This window comes from Typopeltis vanoorti, chromosome 2 (genome assembly GCF_054136105.1).
Source record: "Typopeltis vanoorti isolate ZY-2024b chromosome 2, IOZ_Tvanoo_1.0, whole genome shotgun sequence".
NCBI lineage: Eukaryota > Metazoa > Arthropoda > Arachnida > Uropygi > Thelyphonidae > Typopeltis > Typopeltis vanoorti.
The window spans coordinates 124,412,016-124,439,964 of NC_143550.1; the positions used below are offsets into that span (position 1 = coordinate 124,412,016).

Below are 27,949 nucleotides of genomic sequence, written 5' to 3' on the forward strand. Positions count from 1 at the left end.
TTCAAGCCTTTGGTGGCTTTTTCTACTTCAAGTATGGATATATATTCCTGACTGCATGCCTGGTCAGTGTTTATTTATCACTGTGCTGTCATCACTGCTTGTTTCATTTAGCAAATTATCAAAGTAATTACTCAATACTTCAATGATATCTTTTTCTCCCAGTTTCATTTCACCTTTATCATCTCTAACTCCTTTTATAGCACTCTTTCCTCCATTCCTAAGCTTCTTCAACAACCTTCAGAATGTTTTGTCACCTTCTTGATATTTATTTTTTGTGTTCTTGCCAAAGTCCTCCCATGACTTTTGTTTAGCTAGTTTTACACACTGTTTAGCTTTCTTACATTTGTCTCAAGAGCACAAGCTGACTTATTTGCCAGGAACTTTTGATATGCTCTCTTCTTTTCCTTCACTGGCTCTTTAACTTCCTATGTCCACCATGCAGTTCTAATTTTTCTATCCTTGCAGACAACTTCACCACATGCCTCTCTAGCTGAATCAATCAGGGTTTTCTTGAAGGCTTGCCACTTAATCTCCAAGTTTTGGTTCCTGTTCTCAAACTCTTTCATTTTTCCTTCAATAATCTTTGTGTATTTAAGTCTACAGTTCACATCTGAAAGCTGCTCAACTTTTATTCGCTTTAAAACTTTCTTACATGTCATTCTTTTCAATATGAAATTCAATTTTATCCTGCTCAAGACTAAATAATGATCACTTCCAATTTCAAATCCTCTGTACACTCGGGTGTCCTGCACCAGGGAGAAAACATCACTATCAACAATAACATAGTCAATGAGCCTTTTCTTATTCCTTGCCTCTTCTCTCCATGTGAATTTGTGCACATTTTTATGTTGGAACATGGTGTTAGTAATAACCAATCCATGTCCTGATCAGAAATCCAACAGATATTTGCCATTATTATTAGCTTTGTTCTTTTCTCCAAATTTTTTCAAAACATTTTTGTATGTCTGACAATCACTTCCTACTCTGTTATTTAGATCCCCAACAAGGACCAACTTTTCGTTTTTCATTGAGTCAGTAGCTTTCTCTATGGCCTCAAAAAATTCCTCCAGTAGTAGAACCTTCTGTGGGATCATAGGCACAAATAAGTCTCATTGTCCAGTTCCCCATTCTGATATTTGCCCAAATCACTCTACTTGACACTGCCTGCCATTCAAAAAAATGAGCCTCGTATTTTGTGTTGAAGACTATGGCTACTCCTTCTTTTCCTTGATTGTCATTGCCTGAATATAACATTTTGTATTTATTGCTCAGAAAGATCTCGCCAGTTTTTGTCTTTTTTGTTTCAGTCACCTGTATTATGTCGATTTGGGACTTATGCAATTCCTCAGCTAACTCCATTTCTTTGCCATTCAGGCCTCTTATGTTGATAGTACCGATCTTTAACTCTGGTGATGTTGAGTTGGGGTGTGTTTTCAGATTTGTTCCAGTAGCTGACTTTTCGCTGTTCGCCCTGGTTCCCTGCCGAAAACAACAGGGGCCTTGTTTAACCGGGCGATGCCCCAGCCGACATGAAATTTTGTCATGTTGTACCACCATTTTGTATTTTGGCTTAACCAATAGGAATACAATTTGGTTGGCTAAATCCCAAATTTACAGCCCATCCTCGTTCGTTCGGTATCCAGGTAGATACCCCACAGGGTGCACCATGAGAAGGTGAGGATTGGACATTAGGTCAGAAGCGCTGGTCAGTTTTCCGCATTCTTTTAAAGGCTATGTGGAGGTCTCCTCTCAGTTATACAGCTTTGACAATTAAGCACCCCTTGGAATTATATGCTCAATTATGTTGGCATTCATTATGCTAACTATGGCATCTTGAATTTGCCTCACACCAGAATTTAGCAGGTGTATTGAATCATATCTCCGTTCCCCAATGCATTGCAGAGCTTCAAGTCTTTATAATTGGTAATTATGAAGTATTTTGAACTCTGAATAACTAAGAACTGAACTATCCTTTTTTTTCTCCTGAATTTCATATTTAGTATTGTATTTTATTATTATTAGTATTATCTGAGACCTTCAGGAATCAAGGACTTATCTAAGGAGGCTATACATCACCCAAACCTGCTGTCATGCCTTCCCTTAAACTCATTCACACTAGATGCACTCACTGCTCTGTAAAAGAAAAACCTAGTTCTTACCTCTTTCTTTGACCATGAACAAACTTAACTCACATGAATATCTCCATGTTCTCCTCACCTTTCTTCATCATCATAGTTGTCAAGGATTTAGGCTTAGAGTGCCATGTTCTGGCCTTAGAAGTCATCATTGAATCTCTTAAGAGGACATCCTGGTTTTCTTTTTCTGAGTAGTTTATAATTTAAGGCTTGTTTTTGGAATCTTTGTTTTCATTCTTTCAACGTGTTCCACCTATTTATGTTTCTATTTTTAAAATTTTTTTCTATTACTGATTCCTGGTTTAATTCTTTCATAATTTTTTTCATTTCTTTTGTGATCGAATAGAGTATACTGTGTAGTTTTTCTCATAAACTTCATTTCAGCTGTTATTAATCTCTGTTTGTCTTTTTGGTTTATTGTCCAGATTTCATTTCCATACAATAAGACTAATGTAAGGTAGAGCTAATGTATTATATACTTTTAGTCTGGTTTGTTTTTGTACTAGGTTAGGTTTAAATATAGAGTTAATTATACCTGTTATTTATAAATATTTGGCAAATTTTAGGTTTATATCTTTTTCATTTTCATATGTAATCATACATCCTAGGTAGTTAAATGATGAAAGTTTATTTTTCACTTGGTTAGAGTATAATAAATTTAGTTTAATTCTTTATCCAAGTGTGAGCAAACAAAGTTTGCGCCTGAAGGTATCTTCAGGACTGAGGTAAGGTGGTACAACACCAGGACACTCCTTGCAAAGGTGGAGCAAGCTGCCAACAATCTTATCTCGGTATCTCCCATAATGCAAAACACATCTCCTTGCGGATATGTCTAATGTTATGCATTAAGGGAAGGGCCACAACCCAGACTAGTTTCGACCATTATTGAGGTCTCTTCAGTGGGAGCCAGGCCCGAGTGTAAATACCAGGCAGAAGCATTAGCAGGTCATCTCTACCTATAGGAGTTGCCAAATGGTGTGCCACCCTTTTTTAATAAATTACTCTGGATTTAGAAAAAGATGTTGAAAGTTTATTTTTCACTTGGTTAGAGTATAATAAATTTAGTTTAATCCTTTATCCAAGTGTGAGCAAACAAAGTTTGCGCCTAAATTTATTATACTCTAACCAAGTGAAAAATAAACTTTCAACATCTTTCTCTAAATCCAGAGTAATTTATTAAAAAAGGGTGGCACACCATATTGGCAACTCCTATAGTTAGAGATGACCTGCTAATGCTTCTGCCTGGTATCTCCACTTGGGCCTGGCTCCCACTGAAGAGACCTCAATAAAGGTCGAAACTAGTCTGGGTTGTGGCCCTTCCCTTAATGCATAACATTAGACATATCCGCAAGGAGATGTGTTTTGCATTATGGGAGATACTGAGATAGGAGTGTTGGTAGCTTGCTCCACCTTTTGCAAGGAGTGGCCTGGTGTTGTACCACCTTACCCCAGTCCTGAAGATACCTTCAGGTGCAAACTTTGTTTGCTCACACTTGGATAAAGGATTAAACTAAATTTATTGTGTAGTTAAATGAATTCACCTGTTCTAAAATCTTTTATCTAATACTATGTCTGCTTGGTTAGCCAAGTGGCTATAAAAAAAAAAAAAAAAAAAAAAAAAATCAGCTAACGCCTTTTTTTTATTCCCGTATACAGGGAGTAGGCGAGGCCATTTAGCCCTATCTAACTTTACTCTTGGCTACTTTACTCGTGGCTATACTCTTTGCAACTATATGCTTGGGAAAGAAGTGTCCTGGGTTCAATTCTCATCACCGATGTAATGAGCTTTAGGGTCTTTCTCAGCCATAACTAAGTTAGCCAGTCTTGGGCGTGGACAGCAGTTCCCCCCCCCCCCAGTTTATCTGGGGTTTTTCATCCCCCAAGCAGGCAAATCAGTCCTGTGAACACACCTAACAATTACAGTTAGGAATACTTAAGACCCAGCCATAGGCCTGATTCGTCAGCTATGCCAGTCACGAGCCTGGATAAAATTAGGGGGGATTGAGATGGTGCTGTACCTTCTTGTAAAAGGACTCACGGCCGTTGTATCATCATACTAAATAAATAAATCTAATACTATTTTAGTTCTTACTGGATCTTGTCCTTTAAAGGCCGTCATTTTTTAGTTTTCTTTTGATATTATCATTCCATAATCTTTGGCTATCTCATTTAAATTATCTTTCTGTACGTTATCTTTAGAATTTGTAATTATTATTTGGTCATCAACAAAAAGGAGAGTGTTTAAGTTCACAGTAGGAAAAAGTTATAATACCTTGATGGAAATTTTTATTCCATTTTATTATTATTTCATTTAGATAAATATTAAAAAGAATTGCTGAAAGGGGGCATCTCTGTCAGACTCCTTGGTTTATCTCTCTCGTATATGATAGCTTTGCTCATGATTTAATCTTATTTGTATTTGATTATTTTTCATATATACTTATGATAGCTTTTAGAATATTATTTGGTATGTCTTTCTTTTAATAATTTAAATAAAATTTAATAATAAAACACGTAAAGACCACAGTAATAACTTTTAATTAATAAAGGTACAAATATTTTGTACAGAAATTAACAGCACATCTTCAGTGTCCTACAAACAGTTAAATGAATGGAATACAAAGTAAAGAACAGTCGGTGGATCACCAATTAACATTGTTGCTGCGTGCTAAGAGATTAATTACTAAATATTAATAAATAATTCATGTTAGAGGTTTAATGGAATATTAACAGCACTGAGAAAGGATTAAAACTAATTTTAATACTTCCAATATTTTGTCTCCGTCACAGAGACATCTTCGGGGATTACAAAAACTTTTTGTAACAACACATACACAAATACAATAAAAGTGAAACTAAAGTCCTATCTAGGTGGTGCACCCTCTATGGGCATTTGCAGGTTGTCTGGGATGTAAAGAGGGATCTCTGATAATTAAAGTTTCCCAGATTTTGGGAAGTTTAATGCAACCGTATTTGTTTAAATTAGGTTGATTCCTGAGTGCAGATGCAGATTCAAAGAATAGTCTTTCTTTTTTGAATTTAACTATGGTGGAGCATGGTAGTTTTTTCCCAGGAGATCCTGTGGGATGTATCCAAAACATGGTCTGCAAGGCCAGATTAACCATAATTGTGTTTGCAGATGTAAGAACTATGTTCTTCTAACCGAATGGATGCTCACCTGCCTCTTTGGCCGAAGTAGGCAAGTTTACAGGAACAAAGTACTCTATATACACCAGGCACTGAAAGAGGAGGGAGCTGTTCTTTAGTGGAGCGGATAAGGGTAGCAAGTTTTTGGTGGGGCTTAAAAGCTGTATGGAGGTTGTACTTTTTTAATGATCTGGCTATTTTTTCTGAAGTACCATGGATATAAGGAATGGTGATGGCATTTCTGAAGTCCTTCTGAAGAGATGGTTGGCGAATGGGGAAGGACTTGATTATTTTTTTAATTCTGTAGTCATTATAGCCATTGGAAAGGAAGGTGTTGTGTATGTGTTTAAGTTCGGTTGAAAAGGCAGTTTTACTCGAACAAAGATTGTGGGCCCTATTGTTCAGAGTTTTGATCTAGCTATTTTTTCTTAAGTACCACGGATGTTAGGAATGGTGATGGCATTTCTGAAGAGATGGTCGGGGAATGGGGAAGGACTTGATTATTATTTTTTTTTTTTTTAATTCTGTAGTCATTATAGCCATTGGAAAGGAAGGTATTGTGTATGTGTTTGAGTTCGGTTGAAAAGGCAGTTTTACTCGAACAAAGATTATGGGCCCTACTGGTCAGAGTTTTAATAATGCCATATTGCTGGGAGGGTGTGGTGGGAGAGTTTGTGAATGTATCTGCCTGTATGAGTAGGTTTTCTATATACAGAGAAAGAAAGGTTACCATTAGGAAGGCGTGTTACTAATGTGTCTAGGAAGGGTAAACTATTATTTTCCTTTTTCATCGTAAACTGGATTCTTGGATGTAGACTATTGAGGTGACTGAGGAAGGAATCTAATGTGTCTGTGCCATGAGGCCAAGTAGAGAACACATCATCTACATATCTTATCCAGATAGAAGGTTTTAGAGGGGAAGAGTCAATGGCTCGTTTTTCAAAATTTTCCATGTAATAATTGGCAAGAGGGGGTGAGATGGTGGAAACCCATGGCAGTTCCCTCTATCTGTTTGCAGATTTTGTTCTTCCAAGAGAAATAACCAGAGTTGATTTCAAAGGAAAAGAGCTCTAAGATATCAGAAGGAAAAACGTTTTTTAAGAGTGTTAAGGTGTCAGTTAGGGGAATATTTGTAAACAAAGAGATGATGTCAAAGCTGACCAATATATCTGTATTATTTAAAGTAAGATTTTCAATTAAGTTTTTAAAATGGGTAGAGTTTTTTACATAAGATGAGGTAAGACCAGTGAGGGAGGGGGTCAAAGAGTTAGCTAGCTGCTTTGAGAATTTGTAGCAAGGCACATTGGCGGCATCTACTATAGGTCTTAGGGGAGAATTAGGTTTGTGGATTTTGGGTAAACTGTATATCCGGGGGAGACGAGAACAGAATGGTTTGAGTTTTTTTGTAATGTCAGGAGGCCAGGAAGAAACTTTTTTTAAGTAGGTTTTTTAATTTTTTAACTTCAGTTTTTGTGGGATTGTGTTCCAGTGGTATGTAGGTAGAGTGATCACGGAGAATAATATCCATTTTCCGATTATATTCTGAGGTGTTGAGAACAACAGTGGCATTACCCTTATCGGCTCTGGTGATGACAATGCTTTTTTCTTTCCGTAATTTTTTGAGGGTAGAGAGTTGACTGGAAGATAAATTAACTTTAGGAGGTGAAGAATGGGAGAGAATGTTAGCTACGTCAAGTCTGATGTTATTGGCTGTTTCTGGAGCTAATCGAAAGATTCCGCGTTTGATGTTGTACATAATATCCAATATCGGAACTTAAAACTCCAGTAAAACTGCCCTTTCAGCCAAACTCAAACACATACATAACACCTTCCTTTCCAATGGCTGTAATGACTACAGAATTAAAAAAATAATCGAGTCCTTCCCCATTCCCCGACCATCTCTTCAGAAGGACTTCAGAAATGCCATCACCATTCCTTACATCTGTGATACTTCAGAAAAAATAGCCAGATAATTAAAAAAGTACAACCTCCATACAGCTTTTAAGCCCTACCGTAAACTTGCTACCCTTATCTGCTCCACTAAAGAACAGCTCCCTCCTCTTTCAGTGCCTGGTGTATATAGAGTACCTTGTTCCTGTAAACTTGCCTACTTCAGACAAACAGGCAGGTCAGCATCCATCCAGTTAGAAGAACACAGTTCTTACATCTGCAAACACAATTATGGTCAATCTGGCCTTGCAGACCATTTTTTTAGATACATCCCACAGGATCTCCTGGGGAAAAAAACTACCATGCTCTACCATAGTAAATTCAAAAAGAAATACTATTCTTTGAATCTGCATCTGCACTCAGGAATCAACCTAATTTAAACAAATACGGTTGCATTAAACTTCCCAAAATTTGGGAAACTTTAATTATCAGAGATTCCTCTTTACATCCCAGGCCACCTGCAAATGTCATAGAGGGCGCACCACCTAGATAGGACTTTAGTTTCACTTTGTATTGTGTGTGTGTGTGTGTGTGTGTGTGTGTGTGTGTGTGTGTGTGTGTGTGTGTGTGTGTGTGTGTGTGTGTGTTGTTACAAAAAATTTTTGTAATTCCCGAAGATGTCTCTGTGATGGAGACAAAATATTGGAAGTATTAAAATTAGTTTTAATCCTTACTTAAATTAAGGGGATATTAAATCCCACATAGTTTTAAAACCGAATAAGAAACTCAAAGATTAGAATCAGAGAGTTTCTTGCCGAATATAGTAAACTGTAAAGCATCGGCGACACTAGCGTTAGCCAATGCAAGTGATCCTAGTACGTAGTACAATACGACACTTGCATTGGCTAACGCTAGTGTCGCCGATACTTTATAGTTTACTATATTCGGGAAGAAACTCTCTGATTCCAATCTTTGAGTTTCTTATTCGGTTTTAAAACTATGTGGGATTTAATATCCCCTTAATTTAAATAATGTTTTCATTGCCGAAATGAAGTTTATTAGCTCTTTATACTTAAGTAGTTTTAATCCTTTCTCAGTGCTGTTAATATTCCATTAAGCCTCTAACATGAATTCTTCACAGCACTTAAGCCTCAACACACGTATTAATAAATAATCCTTTAAAGATAATTAATTTTTATTGATGGTTGCATAAAATAAAAGTCTCCCAGATTTTTGAGAGAGAGAGAGACGTCATTTTGATTTAGATTCAGCCGATGTAAAATAGTTTCACAACTTTCTTTAAAAAGGCGTTCATATTTGAAAAACCTGCATCTATGGAGGAGAAGAGCTTTATCCCACTGGATATTATGAGTAGTGTCAATGTTGTTTTGTACTAGACCAGACTTATGAGATTTCATGTATTCAATATAATATTGATGTTCCGTAATACTTTTTTCCACAGAACAGCCTGTTTTTCCAAAATAAGATATACTGCATTCACATGGTATTTGGTAAACACCCGCCAAAGATAGATGGTAAACACCCGCCAAAGATAGAGGTGACAGTTTATCTTTTGTAGATAGCAATAAATAAGAAATTTTGTTGATAGGAATATACGTGGGAATCAGATGATACTTATTCTGCCTATCGGTTCTGAGATGCCTGGAATGTAAGGGATTGGAACTCTGCGTTCTGTTGAAGAAACCTGGGGTATTGGATGATAGGACTCGATTATCTGCTGGATTTGATTGGGGCTGTAAACATTTGATTCTGTTAGCTTTTTTATGGTGGAAAGTTCTTGTTGTATAGTGGAAAGTTCTTTCCACTATACAACAAGTTATTTCATTTTCATTATATGAAAATGAAATGCCGTTATCTATTTTTAAAATATTTATCTGTCCACAATTCTGTATAGAAATTTAGAAATTCTTCTAATTTCGATTTGCTGTTTAATTTTATGTTTTCTTTAGTATCTGTAATTAAATGTTTCAAAATCTTATATACATTGGGTCTTATTTTATATATGTTATATTCTAAATTAGAAACAGATTTGTTCCATGATTCTCTGTCTTTTCCTGCTTCCTCTTTTAGCTATGGCTCTTATTCTTTTATATTCTATTTCATCTTCTAATCTTTTGCTGCTTAGCAATTTATGATATGCTTCTTTTTTCATTTTGATTATTTCTTTGATTGTATCGTCCCATATCTTCAGTTTTTTTCTTTTATCGAATTTTTTGGTCTTTCCTAAGCTTTCATTTGCTGCTGTATTTAGTGTCATTTTTATATTAAGCCATTCTATTTCTCTCTCTTCATTTTGTTTTATTTTATCTAAATATTAGTTGTTTGTTCATATAGCTATTGTATATTTGTGTCTTTTAATAATCTAGTTTCTTTCTGTTCTTGTTATTTGTAGCCATTTAGGTGGTAATCTTAATTTTATTTTAACGAGGAAGTGGTCACTACTTATTTCATATCCTCTGTGAACTCTAGCATCTAAAGAGAACTTCGTCTTTTCATTTAAGATAAAATAATCTAATATTGATTTCCATCCTCTTGCTGCCCAAGTATATTTATGTATGGCTTTATGTTTATAGAAAGAATTCATTATTTTAATGTTATTATAAACTACAAAGTCAATCAATATTTTACCATTCCTGTTTAGGGTGTGTTCTCCATATATCCCTATATTATAATTATTATTAATTTTCATGTTTCCAGTTCTTGCATTTAAGTCTCCTGTTAATATTATATAATAATTTTTATTTTATTATATACATTTTGTAACTGATTATAAAATTCGATATTGATTCTATGATATTTTCGACCATCTAAACGTAAGAAAATTGACATAAACTGGGTTTTATATTGGCCGAAGGATTTTAATTAATGCTAAGTAAGAAATACCAACAAGTTTTGCCAACTTAGCTATTTGGCTTCTTTGGGGTGAATAAAAGAGATACAAAACAACTTAAACTGTTCATGAAGGAATGAACCGAATACAATTGTATTTTTTACAAATACAGAAGAACGCATGGAGCCAGTTTCTCCATAGCACAAGGGCGGGAAAGAAGGCTGCCCATTGCAAGGCCTGTTAATTGTTTGTAAATCATTTCATTCCATAAGAAAAAAATTAGATTTTAGGTAATGATGGAAATGAGAAGTAATATCTTCATGGAAGAGGTTTCTCAAAATGCTGATTACAGTGTGGTGGAGGTACGTGGATGACATTTTTATTGTATGGAAAAACCAGAAAAAGATCTTTTTGATTTTCTTACCAAGATCAACTCCTTCCATCACAAAATAAAGTTCACCTTGAAACTTGAGAAGGACAAACAATTACCATTCCTGGATACTTTAATTAAGAAACAAATGGATGGACATATCAGCCTTGCAGTCTATCGCAACAAACCAACCAACACAGGTCGATACTTGCACTTCACATCTTCGCACCACATTTCTCAAAAACTAAGCATCATATGCATGCTAAAAAATAGGGCCTCTCGCATCACTACGGATGATAAAGATCTCAAAGATGAACTATCCCACATATCAAAAAACCCTGATAGAAATGGTTATCCGAAAAATTGATCCATAAGGTACTTTTCTGTGACCCCCCCCCCCCCCCCACACACACAGCAACAATCTGAGGAAATACATTACAAATCCACCATCGCCATTCCTTATGCTGGGACAGTTTCTAAAAAGATTGCTACACTCCTCAAGTCACATGAAATACGAGTGACTTTTAAACCTTTAAAGACTATTCGCCATTTTTTTAAGATCTCCGAAAGAAAGACAGTCATGCCTTCTTCAAATATGCCGGTGTCTGTAACATCCCCCTGTTCATGTGGATTAAATTGCATTGGTCGGACCTCAAGAAGTTTGAAAATTAGAAAAAAAAGAATACGTAGGAGATGTAAACAATAACAGAGAAGACAATTCTGGGATAGCCCTTCATTTCTGGAGGACAAACCATACCATTGAATTATTAATTTATTAAGGATTAATTTTAGCTGATATTTAGAAGACCCTCATAAAATCATTAAGCACGCCACAGTTAAATGGCGCTGCTAATTACGGAACGTTCCTGCATAACAACAGTTGACATCATATACACGCTCCATGCGTTTGATGTATGCGTTCTTCTTTATTTGTAAAAAATACAGTTGTATTCGGTTCATTCCTTCATGAACAGTTTAAGTTGTTTTGTATCTCTTTTATTCACCCTGAAGAAGCCAAACAGCTAAGTTGACGAAACTTGTTGGTATTTCTTACTTAGTGTCAATTAAAATCCTTCGTCCAATATAAAACCCAGTTTATGTCAATTTTCTTAAAATTCAATATTATCATCTTTTCTTTCTTCTTCTGGGGCATAAAAACCAATTATTGTTAAATAACCTCTATCTATTTTTATTCTAGCTTCTATTACTCATTCATTCCATAATTTATAATATTTTAACTGTTTTGAAAGGGAATTATGAATACAAATCATAACACCTGCTTGTACTCTTTGGTTTCTGTCAACTCCATTATATAATTTAATTTCAGTGATTATTGCTATTTGAAAATTTCTTTCATTTAATACTTGGTCTAATTCTATTTCTTTATATGCTATTCCTCTTATGTTCCAGTTTGCTATATGTATTATATTTTGTTGTTTCCATTTTTGTTTTACCTTTTCCATTCCAGGGTCATTTTCCATAGATTCATCTCGATTAACTTTTTCTGTTGGCTTAAAAGTAGATTAATCTTCTCCATGTCAGGTGACTAGCGTGGCAACGGATTTCATCAGACAATATCCTATAACTTCTATTCAGAAGTTTATAGACCTCTGTCATATCACCCCTCTTTTTCCTGTTAATCAGAGTTTATAATCCACATACTCACAATCTGTCCTCATAATCTAAATCCCATAATACTGATATAATTATTTAATCATAAGGATTAAATAATTATATCAGGATTATGGGATTAAGGAAGTTATTTTGCCTCTTTAAAAGACCACAAATGGACTACTGCAATGTAGGTTTGGTCTCCCAGGTTCCAAGGGGATAAAGAAACTGTGGAACCTGGAGACGAAATCTGCATGCAGTAATCCAGGTGTGGTCTTATGAAGAGCAAAATGACTTCCTTATCCTAACATGTCGAGGTTTGCTTCAATATTGCAATTATCCTCTGAGGTTTTTTTTTTTTTTAAATAACAAAACCTGTGGTGAGATCATAATTAAAAGAAACACACGTATTAACCACAGTGAAAATATTTAATTGTAAATATTTCATCCTAAGTATCTTAGGACATCATCAGTACAGTAGTTTAAAACAATAATAGGAATAACATACAGTTAGGGCACATGATTAGATTCTATTGTAATCATGCACCCTAACTGTATGTTATTCCTATTATTGTTTTAAACTACTGTACTGATGATGTCCTAAGATACTTAGGATGAAATATTTACAATTAAATATTTTCACTGTGGTTAATACATATGTTTCTTTTAATTATCCTCTGAGTTGTATTTTCAGTTTTTGCTATATGACCTTTGAACTTCAAATTCCTATCTGCCATTATGCCAAGATCCCTAATACTCATCAGTTTTTGTAGCATAATCCTGCTAATATAATATGCTGCTGGAAATTTCAACACACCAAAGTGCATAACTTTGATTCCTGAGCCGAGACTCAAGTTATACAAACATGTGAAAGGCTCATCGAATATGTGCTGATATTCCATCTTTCCCTATTGCTGAATTCTTATCTAGGCTATGCAACAGCTCTTTCACTTTCATCTCATGCACCTCTATCTCTTCATCCAATGTAATAGTAGTAACACTGTGCACCATGTTATATACACCTGGTTGATATATCTTAGCAAAGTGAATACTCATTAATTGAACAATCTCATTAGCTTCTGGCACTAGAATACCATCTGCATTCAATAAAGTTATTCTTTCACATTCTTTCTTTCTTTTGCTTGCATCACAATGATAAAATTATTTTGGATTGCCTTTAGTTTACATAGCCAATTTCTTTTTTATACCCCTATTTAGCTTTCCATACAATACTGGTTACTTTTCTGGCCTTTATATATTTCACAACTCCTCTCACTCTTATTCTCACGATATTCTTTCCACATCATCTTCTTCCTGTGGATCTCTTGCTTAATAAGGTTGTAGATCCATTTCACTCCCAACCTATTTATTCTTCAAACATTAGGGATACATTCAGATACTGTTTAATTTAAGCCCTTTTTCAAAGATTCCCATGCATTGTTGACATTTCTCCTATTCAGTAACTGATACGATGGGAACTAAAGATTATTCTCCTGAGTTGATCATAATTTCTAGCTTTGTAGTTCAGCATGTAATCTGTTAGAAAAGATACTTCCCAAGAAAGCATAACATGATCACTGTCACCAACTGGCAGTAAAATAGTCATATTCTTAACTGAGATCCTTTCTGAAGCTCTGAACAAATTTAACACTCATTGACCTCAAGTTCCTTCTTTCGCATGCTGCTTGAAAAAAGCTGTTTTGCAACAATAAGTGATGATGCATTTCTTCATTCTCTGCAACTGAGACACCAGGTCCATAGCAACACCCTACCATATATTTCATTTTGTTAGCCTCCACTTCATGCACAGATAGCCTCAAACTCACTGCTACACGGGCAATTGTTACCATCATTGTTTTCTTGTGTTTATGCCCTAACTGGACTTAAGTCATCTGATATCATTAGTGTAATACTCCCCTTCCCCTCCTATCTCTTCTGTCATTCCCAAAAATATGGTATGGTGCAAAAAAAAAAAAAAGTACTGAACTTCAACATCCCCTTCAGTACACGCGATATGAGATATGCCATTTGACTGTATGCGTATTAACAGAAGAGCACATGTGGAGAGGCTACGGCATTAAATCTAGCTGTAGCATTGGTGTTGAAATTGGAAGAAAAGATGTTTGTTGTTGAGCATTATTTTCGTTCATACAGAATTGGTAGAGCAAATGTCCCAGTCCTGCGACATATTTGTGAGCAGTTTGTTTGTTGTTTCCATAACCCTGCCCCAAACAATGGTGTGATCATTGTCTTAATCGAGAGGTTCCAACATACCTAGAGTGTTCTGGCTCAAGCAATGGCATTCGGGAAGACGAAAAACTGTTAGCACAAATGAGAATCGGGGGTGTGCATGCTGAAGCAAGTATTAGTCTCTGAAATGCAGTCAACACCAATTAGTGATAAAACTTGGGATAACAATGCAGTCACTGCAGAGTTCACAAAACATTCCATTTTGTGCACAGGTATTCCAATGGGATGGTGCTTGGTGAGTGCCTTTTTGTACGTCATTCAGGTGGGTCAGTGTTTAACAGCAATGGATTATGCTGCACAATGTGAATACTGTACATATGCTGGCAAAATGAAGATTCTTGGATGAAGTTCATTTCCATCTAAGTGGTCATGTAAACAGATAAACCTATAGGTTTCTTGGTTTCTCGAGACCTGAATTTGTCCAAGAGAACCTTCTTCACAATGAGGTCACTGCATGATGGGCAGTTTCTGGCCATGGCATAACCGGACCTTACTTCATTGAAGAGTGGTGTAACCATGACTTTGAATATCGAATGCTACATCAAGATTGTGTTGGTTTTTGTTCACCCAGGATTTGCATAGGATGTGTTGTGCAAAAAGCATTCCATTTTGTGCATAGGTATTTCAACAGGATAGAGCAATCTATCACACATCACGTGGTTCTAGAGCCCATTTATCAGAACAGGAAGCTCATTTTGAGGTTTACAGAATTCCCCCTACCCTTCACGTTCTCCTGATCTCACATCACTCGATGCCTTCGTTTGTGGTATGTTGAAGGAATGGGTATTCCACTATGACCCACCTTCAAATCTTGATGAATTAAGGGATAAAATTACATGCTGTCTAGCAGATGTCCCGACCCTTGTTCTCCACGATGACAGAGAACCTTCACATGTGCTACAAAACTTGTCTTGAAAGACATGGAGGCCCCCATTTCAAACACTTAATCTTTCCACTGATAGTTGTGGATGTACATAACATCATGTGTAAACATATATTTCTTTGTTAATAAACCAATTTACTCCATAACATATATTGTACTTATTCTGTACTTTTTTTTTTTTTTGCTCCATACTGTAGTATACCCTTTACACTCAATCCCAGTTACAATCTGATTCTGATAACAATGAAAGCGAAGTTTCACTAGTACCAACAATTGTAGGCCACAGGGTATTCAATAAAGCAACAAATTCAACCCCTTTGTTTCTGATGCTCTTTCATTTGTATGTAGACATAACAAATTACCACCTGGCCTATTGTTATAATTAAATATACAATCTGTTTGGTCTTGTAGAACTCTCTCTTTATCCTCCCCAGACTTTTAGGGGATGAGACCTAATGCTCTGCATTAGGTCTCATCCCCCAATAAGTAATTTTTCCATGCTCCTGATGCTGATCAGTAAAAAAAAAAAAAAATAAATAAATAAATTTCTTTAACATTATGGAGAAATTTCATTTTTTTTTTCATCACCTACATAAACCTGATATCAAAATTGGAAATGTTAATCTCAGCTCTTTACTTTATGCAGGTGATGTTAAACTTCTAAATAAATCTAGTACAAGGCTGTTGGATTCTCTGTTTAGATGGAATAACTGCTGTGAAAATGACCAATAAAAAGACAAATGTTGAAAGTTTATTTTTCAACATTTTTATTTTTCATTTTGGTTAGACTATAATAAATTTAGTTTAATCCTTTATCCAAGTGTGAGCAAACAAAGTTTGCGCCTGAAAATATCTTCAGGACTAAATATGGTGTTATACTACCTCACTGGTGTAAGGTAGTACAACTCCGGGCAACTAGTAGCAAAGGTGGAGCAAGATACCAACATTCCTATCCCAGTTTCTCCCATAATGCAAAACACGTCTCCTTGCAGATATGTATAATGTTATGCATTAAGGGATTGGCCACTTAATTTTTCACACAAAGTTTATTTTTCACTTGGTTAGACCTCAATAAAGGTCGAAACTAGTCTGGGTAGTGGCCAATCCCTTAATGCATAACATTATACATATCTGCAAGGAGATGTGTTTTGCATTATGAGAGATACAGGGATAGGAGTGTTGGAGTGTTGGTAGCTTGCTCCACCTTTCAGGTGCAAACTTTGTTTGCTCACACTTGGATAAAGGATTAAACTAAATTTATAATACAAAGACAATGAAAATAGGCAGAAACATTGAAATCATCAAACACATTCTGAATGGAGAACTTATAGAATAAGTAAAACATTTCAGCTATTTAGACGCAATGTTGAGTGAAGATGGCAAATTAAATATGGAAATAAATAGCAGAATTGGAATGCTGGTGTGGTAGGAAGTCGGTTGAATAAATTTGTATGGATTAAGAGAGAAGCTAGTCAAAATCTAAACTAGCTGCTTGCAATACAGTGTTGAAAGCAATTTTAACTTATGGATCCGAGAGCTGGGTTAAATATAAAAGATGGCAATATATGAAGATGGCAAATTAAATATGGAAATAAATAGCAGAATTGGAATGCTGGTGTGGTAGGAAGTCGGTTGAATAAATTTGTATGGATTAAGAGAGAAGCTAGTCAAAATCTAAACTAGCTGCTTGCAATACAGTGTTGAAAGCAATTTTAACTTATGGATCCGAGAGCTGGGTTAAATATAAAACACTTCATTAAAGACTAGAGGCCACACATATGAGTTCTGAGCAAGAATAGAGGAATGATCAGTGGCAGTATCCTATTAAAATGAAGATATTAGGAAAGAAATTGCCATTGTTAGCATTCAAGAATGTCTTAGTGGAGCTAATCTCAGATGGTATGGTCACTTAAACAGAATTTGAGAGGAAAGGTTAGCAAAAAAAGTATGGCAAGAAAAAGACCAAGAGGAGGACTAAGATCTAGGTGGATTGGTGGCTTGGTAAAAAGTGCCTTAGAAAAGGGAAATATAAGATCTGATAATATTGGAGTTTATTTTTTATTTTTTTATTTTGGTTTAACCAATAAGAATACAATTTGGTCGGCTAAATCCCAAATTGCCAGCCCATCCTCGTTCGTTCAGTATCCAAGTAGATACCCAACAGGGTGCACCACGAGGATTGGACATTAGGTCAAAAGCCCTGGTCGGTTCTCACATTCCTTTAAAGGCTATGTGGAGGTCTCCTTTCAGTTATACAGCTTTGACCCTTAAGCACCCATTTTAACTTATGGATCTGAGAGCTGGGTCAGAAGTAAAACACTTGACCAAAGACTAGAGACCGCAGATATGAGAGTCCTGAGAAAGATTATAAGCATGAACAGATGGCATCAATGGCAATATCATATTAAAAACGAGGATATTAGGAAAGAACTTGACATTGTCAACATCCAGGAATGCGTTAGCAGAGCTAATCTCAGGTGGTATGGTCACTTAAACAGAATGGGCGAAGAAAGATTAGCAAAACAAGTGTTCTCTGCCAGGTTGGCAGCAAAACGACCCATAGGAAGACCAAGATATAGGTGGATTGATACGGTACAAAGTGCCCTAGACGATAGAAATATAAGATCTGATAATGTTGGAGTCTTGACAAGTAACAGATTGATTTGGAGGAAAATTGTAGATAAGAAGTTAGTAATGATGTAAATTTTTCATGTAGTACTATCATATCCTGTACTTGAGGGTACATGGCAGGAATTTGATGATGATGATAATATTGGAGTCTAGACAGATAACAGATTAATTTGGAGGAAATTGTCAATATGAAATTAGTAATGATGTAGCTATTTTATGTAGTATTATCATAATATACTGTACATGTGAGGAATTTGATGAGGAAATAATTGAAAACATCTACAATATCTTTTACATTTTTCTTGTCATGTCATCTCTCATTCCTGTTACAGTGTTTTCGATAGGCTCTAAAACATTTTCTCACTTTCCTGATATTTATCCTGTATGTTCTTATCACAGTCTTCATGAGCTTTGTTTAGCTAGTTTTATGCACCTCTTAGCTTTCGTACATTTTTCTCTGTATTCCCTCAGAGCATGTACAACGGTTGCTGGAAACTTTTGATGTGCTTTCTTCTTTTCCTTGATTGTTTCTTTAATTTCCTAAGTCTACCACAGAATTCTGATTCCCCCCCCCCTATCCTTGCAGCTAAGCAAGGATAGCAGAATCAGAATGTAAGCCTTTCTGTCTGTCTGAATCAATCAATGGTTTCTTCAGTCCTCCACTGAGTTTCCAAAGTTTAATTATTGATTTCAGTCTGTGTGGTTAGCCAAGTGGCTATGCATTTTGCAGCCATATGCCTGGGAAAGGAAGTATCCTGGGTTCGATTCCCGTCATTAACGTGAGGAGCTTAGGATCTTTCTCAGACATAGCCAAATTAGCTGGTCTTGGACTGCAGGTTTTTCTTCCCAGTTTATCTGATGTTTTTCTTCTTGCAAGCAGAGGGGAAACTGGCCCCATGAACACACTCATCTACAGACATAGGACACACTGGGAGGCATCGGGCTAGCCACCTTATCCTCGAGACAGGTAAGGCTTGAAAGGACTTAGGCTAGCTCCGTAATAGGCCTAATACGAAAAAGGAAGGAAAAAAATTATTGTTTTCCAACTCCTTCATTTTTTCTTGAATAATATTTGTATATAGGTCTGTGGTTGCCTCCAAAATCTGCTCAACTTTGATTCTTTTTTTAAAACTCTATTTTATTTTTGGTATGATATTCATTTTTATTCTGCTCAAAACTGATTTTTTTTAATATTGATCTTTTATGTTAATTTTTTTTATATTGAAAAATCAAGAACCCTATAAGCACATCTGTGAGGTGCAGATGAAGACTGAGAAGTTTTTTGAAAAGCTGTAGGTTGTAAATCGTGACACTTTCCATTTCTAATCCATTGTATACTCTTATGTCCTGAACCAGCATGAAGATATCACTGTCTTCAATAACACAGTCGATAAGGCTTTCTTATTCCTTGTAGTTTCTGTCCATTTAAATTGGTGCACATATTTATGCTGGAATGTGCTGTAAGTGATAACTAGATCATGTCTTAAACAAAAATCTAGCTGGTACTTAATATTATTATGATTAGTTTTGTCTTTTCCTCCAGATTTTCTGTACACATTTCTATATGTTTTGTAATCATTTCCTGTTCTAACAAGGACCTGCTTTTTATTTATATCAGCTGCTTTCTGTGATGACTCAAATTCCTCCACTTCTTTAGTAGAATCATCTGTCGTACCATAGGCACAAATAAGTCTTATTGTCAAATTCTCCATTTTGATGTTTTCCCACTCCACTCTGCTTTATGCTGCCTGCCATTCAAGAAGATTATCTTCATGTTTGGTGTTGAAGACTATAGCTGTTCCTTCCTTTCACTGATCATTACTGCCTGAATATAATACCTTGTAGTTGTTATTTAGAAGAGTCTCACTAGCAAGTGTTCATCAGAATACAGTAATACAACTTACGCTACCTGAAGTTACGCGGTTTCTTATATGTATGTATTCCCGTCCCACTTCATGCCTCGCCACTAGTCGTATCTTTCCAGCACCAGCTGCATTCGCAAGTGTCGCATATGCTGTGAACAAGCACTGACGTGTTTCATGTGGTCTCCATGTATACACGATTTTTATAGTCTACAAACCTCGCGATTGTTTAATGTTATGTTCTTGATAAAAAATTTTATCACATAAAAAATAATAATGCCGTCCAAAAGAAGCAAGTCTGATTCTTCTACAGCTAGCAAGAAAAGAAAAACATTGACTTTGGAAACAAAACTCAACATTATTAAGGATTTTGAAGGTGGAATGAAAATTTGTAAGCTAGCAAAGAAGTTTGACCTACAGGAATCTACAGTAAGAACAATCATAAAAGATAAAGAAAGAATTCTCGCTGCTGTGAAAAATGCCCAATCATTGAATTGAAGCATAATTTGTAAACGTCATGGGATTATTGGTGAGATGGAAATGATGCTTAAATTATGGTGCGATAATCAAGTGAGAGTAAAAAATTATCCAGTTGATCAAACGACAGTATGTATCCAAGCCAAGCTGATTTTTGAGAGGCTAAAAGTAGAAGCTGGAGAAGTGGCCAAAGAAGAAAATTTCGTGGCCAGTAATGGTTGGTTCAACCGATTTAAAAATTGCTGTAACTGGCACAGCATCACGGAGAGTGGAGAGGCGGCAAGCACTGATAAAGAGGCTATGTCTTCTTTTCCTGAGACACTTAAGGCTATCATCGAGGAAGGTAGCTATAGCAGTCAAACCATATTTAATTAGACGAGACCGGTTTGTTCTGGAAAAAGATGCCTAAGAGAACTTTCATTGCACGTGAAGAAAAAACGTTTCCTGGCTTTATGGCTTCCAAAGACCAGTTGACAGTAATGCTTGTGGAAATGCAGCTGGTGATTGCAAGTTAAACCATCAACATCGAAATAACTTTCTTTTTTTTTATGTACGAAAAACTACAATTATGATTATATTTCTTAAAAATAGGTGTTTTTGTAAACCTTTGGTCCCAATTAACTAATATTTTGTATGTTTGTATATATAAATTACATGCAAAATTATACCCTGAGTTACGCAAATTCGACTTATGTGCTTTTTTGTTGGTCCCACCTACCATGTAACTTTGAAGTTTTACTGTATCTTTATACTGTGTTTGTCTCTTTTCTTTCTTTTTTTTTTTTTTTGTGGTATTTTTCTTTTTCTTTCAAATTTTTCTGTAGCCTTCTAGAACTTTGTCACTTTACTAATATATCATTACTTCATTGATATGCAATCTAAGGGTGAACAGGATTCCATGATATGATTACATAATTAAGTTTGCATTATTATGAGTTTCGTCTCAGTAGTCTTAGTTGAAAGCAACCTTTTATTTCTTTACATCACCATGGATCTTATTAGATATTGACATATCATTCTTCTAAGACACTACTGCATCAGTCCAACTTTATCTTGGTCTTCCTTTCAATATCCTATCTGCCATCTGGATGTCAAAAACTGTTTTGCTGTCTTTTCCTCTCCCGTTCTGTTTAAGTGATCATATATGCGCCTCCATAGTGCAATTAGAAGAATGACGGTACATTGCGCCCTTCGATTGGAATAGGCCTAAGTTTGATTCTCATCGCGATGGGAGGAATCTTTATATGGACTTTTTCAATTGAAGGTGAGTTAGCCGATCTCATATAGAAGTAGCAGGATTTTTTCTTTCATCTGTATGCAGGATGAGAAACCTCTGGTTTTTCATCCTGCATACAGACAGATCGGCCCTTCAGAACACACACAGTTTACAGACAAAAAATACTAGTTGTGGTGGTGGAGGTAGGTGGTAGATGGCGTTGATGGAGATGATTCGTAGTAGAGGTTCGGTGTAATGGTTGAGACAGTTGTAGGTGTCCTTCCGCAATCAGTCTTTGGACTCCTTGGAGGTGTCAGGAATAATAATAATACCATCTTAGATTAGTTCTGCTCATACATTTTCAAATGCCAGTTGTTTACTCCCCTAATTTATGAGAAAAATTAGGAGAGTAAAAAATAATTGGAGAGTAAACAACTAGCATAATCAATGACTAGCTTCTCTAGTCATTGATTAGGCAAGTCCATTCTTCATCTAAATTTCAGATGTATTGGTTAAAATTGATTTGAAAACTCTCTTGTATCTCAGCTAGTTTAGTTTTTTGCTTTTCTCTTCTGTCCCATATAAATTTATTCTGCTAACTCTCTACCACACTAGCTTTACTCATTCTCTAATCTATTTTCATATATAATTTGCTATGGTTAGTAAAAACAACCTAAATAGTTGTAATGGTCTTCTTGTTATGTAGGTTCTTTCTCCATTAAGAATGCAGCCTGTTTATTTTCATAGTTTGCTTTTTTACTGCTGAATTTCATATAAATTTGTTATAGTAATTTTTCAGTTTAAAAGAATGCTGAAGGTGGATGTGGAATTATTTAGGAATGTAACATTCCCTGCATAAAGTAAATAGCTAATTTTTAAAAGTATATAGCCGAGTTTAAATGCCACTTACCTACATTATATGATACATAGAGATGAATAACAATAGCAATTGCGTGCAACCATTTTTCTGTTTATCCTTCTGTTCTGTAATGACCTGTTCATGCCAAATAATTGTAGTATTTGAACATTTGTAGTAATAGCCTCTTCTGAGTATGCTTATATAAATGTTATCTAGAACACTGATTCTCATTTTCAATACTCTTTTAATTCTTGCATGGTTTTCTTTCCTTTTTGTATACATGAGTATTGTGCACTTTAGTCATCCAGAATTCAACCTTCTGAATTATGCAACGTACTAGAAAACTTCATCTCTATGTTTGAGCATTTCTGGTCAAATATGATCCATTTTCCTTTCCACATTTCATACTTTTGATGGCTTTTTCTTTCTTAAGTATTGAGGTAGAAAAAAAACGGAAGTATTCAGATTTAGTATGTGCTCCTGATCTACCATTGCTTATCTCATTTAACAACTTTTTAAAGAAATTACTCAAAACATCCAGAATATCCTCATTTTTTTTTTTTTTTTTTTTTAATGTCGCCTTTATCATCTCTGATTCCTTTTATTAGTACTTTCTTAAATTTCTAAGCTTTTTCAACATTTTGCTGCCTTCACAATATTTATGTTTTCTTCCCATGGTCTTCCTTTAACTTTTGTGTTCTTTTACATATAACTTAGCTTTTTAACATTTGGCTCTGTGTTATTCTCAAAAAATGTCAATGGATATATCTGTGCATGACATAAACAATCATCACCATGCTGCTGTGTGTATTATGGAGAAAGGCCATGTGACAACATATTTGCAATATTTCTGTGAATTGATATCACCACAGCCCAGAAAATCAGTAAATATCAAGTTTTGAATAGTTAGGTGAAAATAACTTGTCATTGTTGGTCATTGACTGAAATTTTTTGAGCAGCAAGGAAAATGGTGATACCATAGTTCATTACATGTAACGATATGGCATAAGTTTCTATTTCATATCTGATGAAAGATCATATCTATCCTTAGCCTTTTGCCTGTTAGATAGTTTTTTCCCCCTTTGCAAAACATAGTATCATTATTTGCTCATAGAAAATATTGACACTGAAACTTTGCTTGCACCACTAAAATTATGCAAGTGGCTTTATTCCCTCAACAAAGTGCCATGTATAACAGTGTGCTGGTTACATACAATGCTTTGTGTGTGTTCTGGTATTCACAAAACTGAAGGTGCCACTGTGAGGTACCATATGCAAGCAAAATAAGAGGTGACTTTTTTCACTTCTTAGTTTATTACATTCAGCCATATATGATTTATTCTGGAAATGTTGAAGCATGTCTTAATACAGCCATGAAAGTGTCTGTAAGAATATCTTAATTTTTTTATTTTTTTAAATAGTAATTTTGTTGGCATATTATTCATGAAAGTAGTAATGTCTAAACTAAATATTTTTATAAATATTTCTTTTAGTGCTGGAATAGGTAGAACAGGAACTTTCATTGTAATTGACATGATTGTAGATCTGATTAAGCGACAAGGTGAGTATTTTTCATTATAATTCTTTAAGTTTTTATGTGAATTTATTTATAATAGCAAGAAACTGACTGGTCTGGTATTGAACACATTACACATGTTCTGAGAAATATAGTTATGCTATTATATCTTGTAATTTTAGTGAATATCAAACTTCTGCATACAGTAGAATCCAGTTAATTGGGACATCGGGGCAGCCATTTATTTGGGACACATCTTAAAGAACCAGACAAAATTGAGAAAATTGCCAGTTTTCTTCACTATATGGGACAAGAGATGCAGCACTCAAGATTATCCCTCTGAGATAATCTCTTGTAAATGAAGTTGGTTTAAGGCTTATTGACACAAGGAATGCAAAGGTCATACTGCAAAAAACCACAGCATATTACCTTCTGAGGAGGAGGAGACAGTTTAGAACTAACATTAATTGGGTGCACTTTGTGTCTCTTTCATACTGAGTAATCAGAAAAGTTTAGAGATAAAAAATGGAAGCAAGAAAGTAAGGATCCTGACATTGAGGATGTCCTAAATCAGTGGTTCTCCATTATAATGGACAAGGAGTGTACATCAGTGGTCCAGTGTCAAAAAAAAGAAGTCAGAGGAGATAGCTAAGAAGCTTGGGCATGTTGATTTTAAAGCAATAGATGGTTGGTTCATACTGAGTAAATGCCTAATCAGAAAAGTTTAGAAATAAAAACAGAAGTGTGAAGGTAAGGATCCTAACATTGAGGATGTCCTAAATCAGTGGTCCAGTGTCAAAAAAGAAGTCAGAGGAGCTAGCTAAGAAGCTTAGTCATGATGATTTTAAAACAAGAGATGGTTGGTTGTCTAGATGGAAATATATGCATAATATTAAATTCAAGTTATATAAATTAAAAGATGTTTAAATATCAAATATTTTGTAATGTATTACCTATTTTATTTTAATAGGTTAACATTGAAGGACAACAGATCTCTGTTGATATTGACAATGAGGAAAATTTAAATATGTAAATATTTGCTATTGTAATTAATTTGAATAAATGATTTGTTGCTCAGTGAAATGTTAGTTTGTTTGTCTTTTTATACCGTTTTAGCTATTAACATGAAACTTTGCATGATTTGGCAGCCACTTAATTAGGCTAAAATATTTTACTCCCAATGTGTCCCAGTTAACCGGAATCTGCTGTATTTTCTATTCATAATGTATGACATTTGATCAAAATGTACCAAGTTTGACTGACTCTGCAGTAAACCGTACTGCTTGGTAGCACAGCATATGAATTGATTCATCTGGATATAGTTTTCATAGCCAAGAGCATGTCACATTTCATGAAGTTTGTGTTTCAGGAGTAGTGTACATGCATTAACTATTGAGTAAAAAATTATAATACAATGAAGTGAACTACAAATGAAATGAAATACAAGGAATTAGAACAAACTGCATTTTGGTGATGAGTCTTTGATCCTGAAGGTGTTGTGTCACAAAACACTGGCTTACATATGCATAAAAAAGAGAGAGAAATAAAATTGACTTTTGATTGTTTTTCCTTTTCTGTAAAAAGTTGTGATTTTTATTGCAGGTAGTAAACAATTTGCAATAGATTATAGGGAATAACGTTTTGAATTGTATCTCAATAATTTGTAGTCATAGAACATTTATTTTTAAATGTTTGTCCTTGATCTGACCTGGTAGTACTTGAAGACAGTTCTTAGTATTTTTTTTTATTTTGAAAACCAGCAGTTCCACTTGATATTTTATATTTATTAATACTAAAAGTAATTGGAAAATACTTGAAGTAAACTTGAGTCCTATATCAAAATAAACTAATATTTACTTTTGAATAAGGGTTCAATGACTGACAGGACTATTTCAGGCTCATCGGTTCTGAGAACCCAGATAGAACCAATCCACAAATGAATTATTAACTGGAAGTGATGATTACCAATGAGACAAACGCAATCTTCAACATGTGTGTGTGTGTGTTGTGTTGTGTTTAAGTAGTGAAATGCTGGGGCTATGGAAAGTTCTGATAAATCCTTAGAACAAAAATGATATTAAAGCAACTGATATAACCACAAGAAAGAAAATATGAGGATATAAGAACATAAGTTCCAAATCCATTATCCATTATTAATTTAAAATGGTTTTAAGTAACCTCCTAAAGACTAATTATTTAAAATTTTGAAATTAAATTAGGTATACTTTGAAAGTTTTAGGAAATTAGGAAAGCCATTAGGAAAAAGAAAACCAGGACGTCCTCTTAAATGATTCAACGATTACTTCTAAGGCCGGAACAGGCCATGCTAGGCCTAAATCCTTGATACGTATGATGATGATGATGATACTTTGAAAGTATTATGCACTTCAAATAATTGATTTTTTTTTTTTCAAGTAAGAATCACATGATTTCATCCTTTGACCAGGGCTTAGTTCTGCCTTCATTCTTAAACTTCAGTGATTTGATATTTGGCTCAGTGCATCAGTCAAGTCATTTGTGCAATAAATAAATGAAAAATAATAATAATTGCATGTTTGAACTGTTTGCACCACTACTCACTAGAGAGGTAAGCATGTAGTATGAAGGACATCATGTTTATTCCCAAACTTGATTTCTTCCTAAAGTCTCAGAAGAAGCTTAAAAACAATGACCAGTGATCTGAAGCAAAACTAGAAGGAAAATAGTTAAAATGTACATATTGCAGTGTTAACAAACAGGTTTATCAGGAAGATAAACATACACAAAATACACTTCAAACAACAATTGTTTTGAAACATATAACATTAATACAGATTAGTTACACACCTTTGAGCAAGGGCTTTAGATGGTTATTGGCATAATTGAGATCTGATTGGTTGCATAGACATAACTTTCAAATGTCATGAAGAATGAGGCCCTTATTCCTGTTTAAGGTATGCATGTGATTGTATCACCTCAGAGGATTCATTAAATATCATTAAAAAAAGATTGTCTTCTGGATAGGGCATTTGAGGCAGAAGACCAATCCATTTCATGATGTGAGAAACTATATGCATCGGGCCGCTTTTTTTTTTCTTTTATACTTAACATTGTCCCAGTGCTCTTTTTTATGGATCTCAAAACAAGAATTCTTTATATCTGCCTGATGTAAGTTTCGATGAAAGTACATGGAATCTTGTATACCTAAGGATATTATTCAGCACTATCTTTTGGTGAACATAGAAAATTCTGTAGGAAGTGAACAGGTTTAAAAGCAGTTCTAGAAAAATGTACTATATACATCTTGAAACATTGACTGTGTAAGTAAAGAAATGGTGCCTTATAATCATCATCATTGATTTTCTGATATGTACCATCAATAGGCCTACAGAATACTATGATAGACATTTATATGAAGTGCAAGATGATATATTTCATCCACATGGATGTTTAGGTGATTAAGAGTACATGCATAAAGTGAAGAGCTAAGTTTGAGATCTTAGAACTTTTCTCTTGGCACCTTGTTGTATGTATTATCCCATCTACAAAACTTAAATACAGATTCTTGTTATATTCCAATATCTTGTAAACTATTTGACTTAAAGTGAAGATTTTGATCTTGATAACTTGAACCATGCTTGTTCCTCTCCAAGTTTCTTTTCCGTAGTTTTTCCTAGCCACTTTTCAAGTATGCTTGCATATATCTTATCTGAAACACTCAGTAGGGAAATTCCTCCAGTTCTCTCGTTCAGTTTTATTTCTCTCTTTGTAGATGGAAAATATGAGAACTCTACTCTAATCATCTGGAATATGAGCTTCTAAATAATGCAGCCACTTACACTACCATACTTGAGCATTTCCTTCCACTGTTCTGTCACTGCTTTTTTTTTGAAAGACTGTTAAATTTCATTTAACAGTCTTTCAAAATAATTACTTCAAGCATCTTTAAGTAAGATATCATAGATGATAAAGTTTATATCACCTTTATAATCTCTGATTCCTTTTACAGTACTCTTTCCTCCATTTCTAAGCTTTTACTGCCTCCAGAACATTTTGTCACCTTTCTGATATTTATCTTCTATATTCATACCAAAGTCTTCCTATAACTAGCTTAGCTGATTATTAATTAACTTAAGGAATTCAGAATGTACACTAGAGGAAATTTAGCTTGGATTAGCTCTAAGGTTTCTTTAAGGGGGACATTTGTGAATAAGGAGGAGACGTCAAAACTGACCATTATGCCATTATGTTGGAGTGTAAGGTTTTCTATAC

At 34.9% G+C, this 27,949-nt stretch overlaps 1 protein-coding gene across 3 annotated transcripts in view; it reads left to right on the top strand.

Annotated features, from left to right (window-relative positions):
- Nucleotides 1-27,949, top strand: part of LOC150109410 (tyrosine-protein phosphatase non-receptor type 11-like) — a 345,702-nt gene that overhangs the window by 242,786 nt on the left and 74,967 nt on the right. For all 3 annotated transcript variants that reach the window (XM_090407982.1, XM_090407997.1, XM_090407988.1), the window contains one exon: nucleotides 23,676-23,743. In XM_090407982.1, coding sequence (XP_090264108.1) covers nucleotides 23,676-23,743 — 68 coding nt within the window. The remainder of the gene's footprint in view (nucleotides 1-23,675; nucleotides 23,744-27,949) is intronic.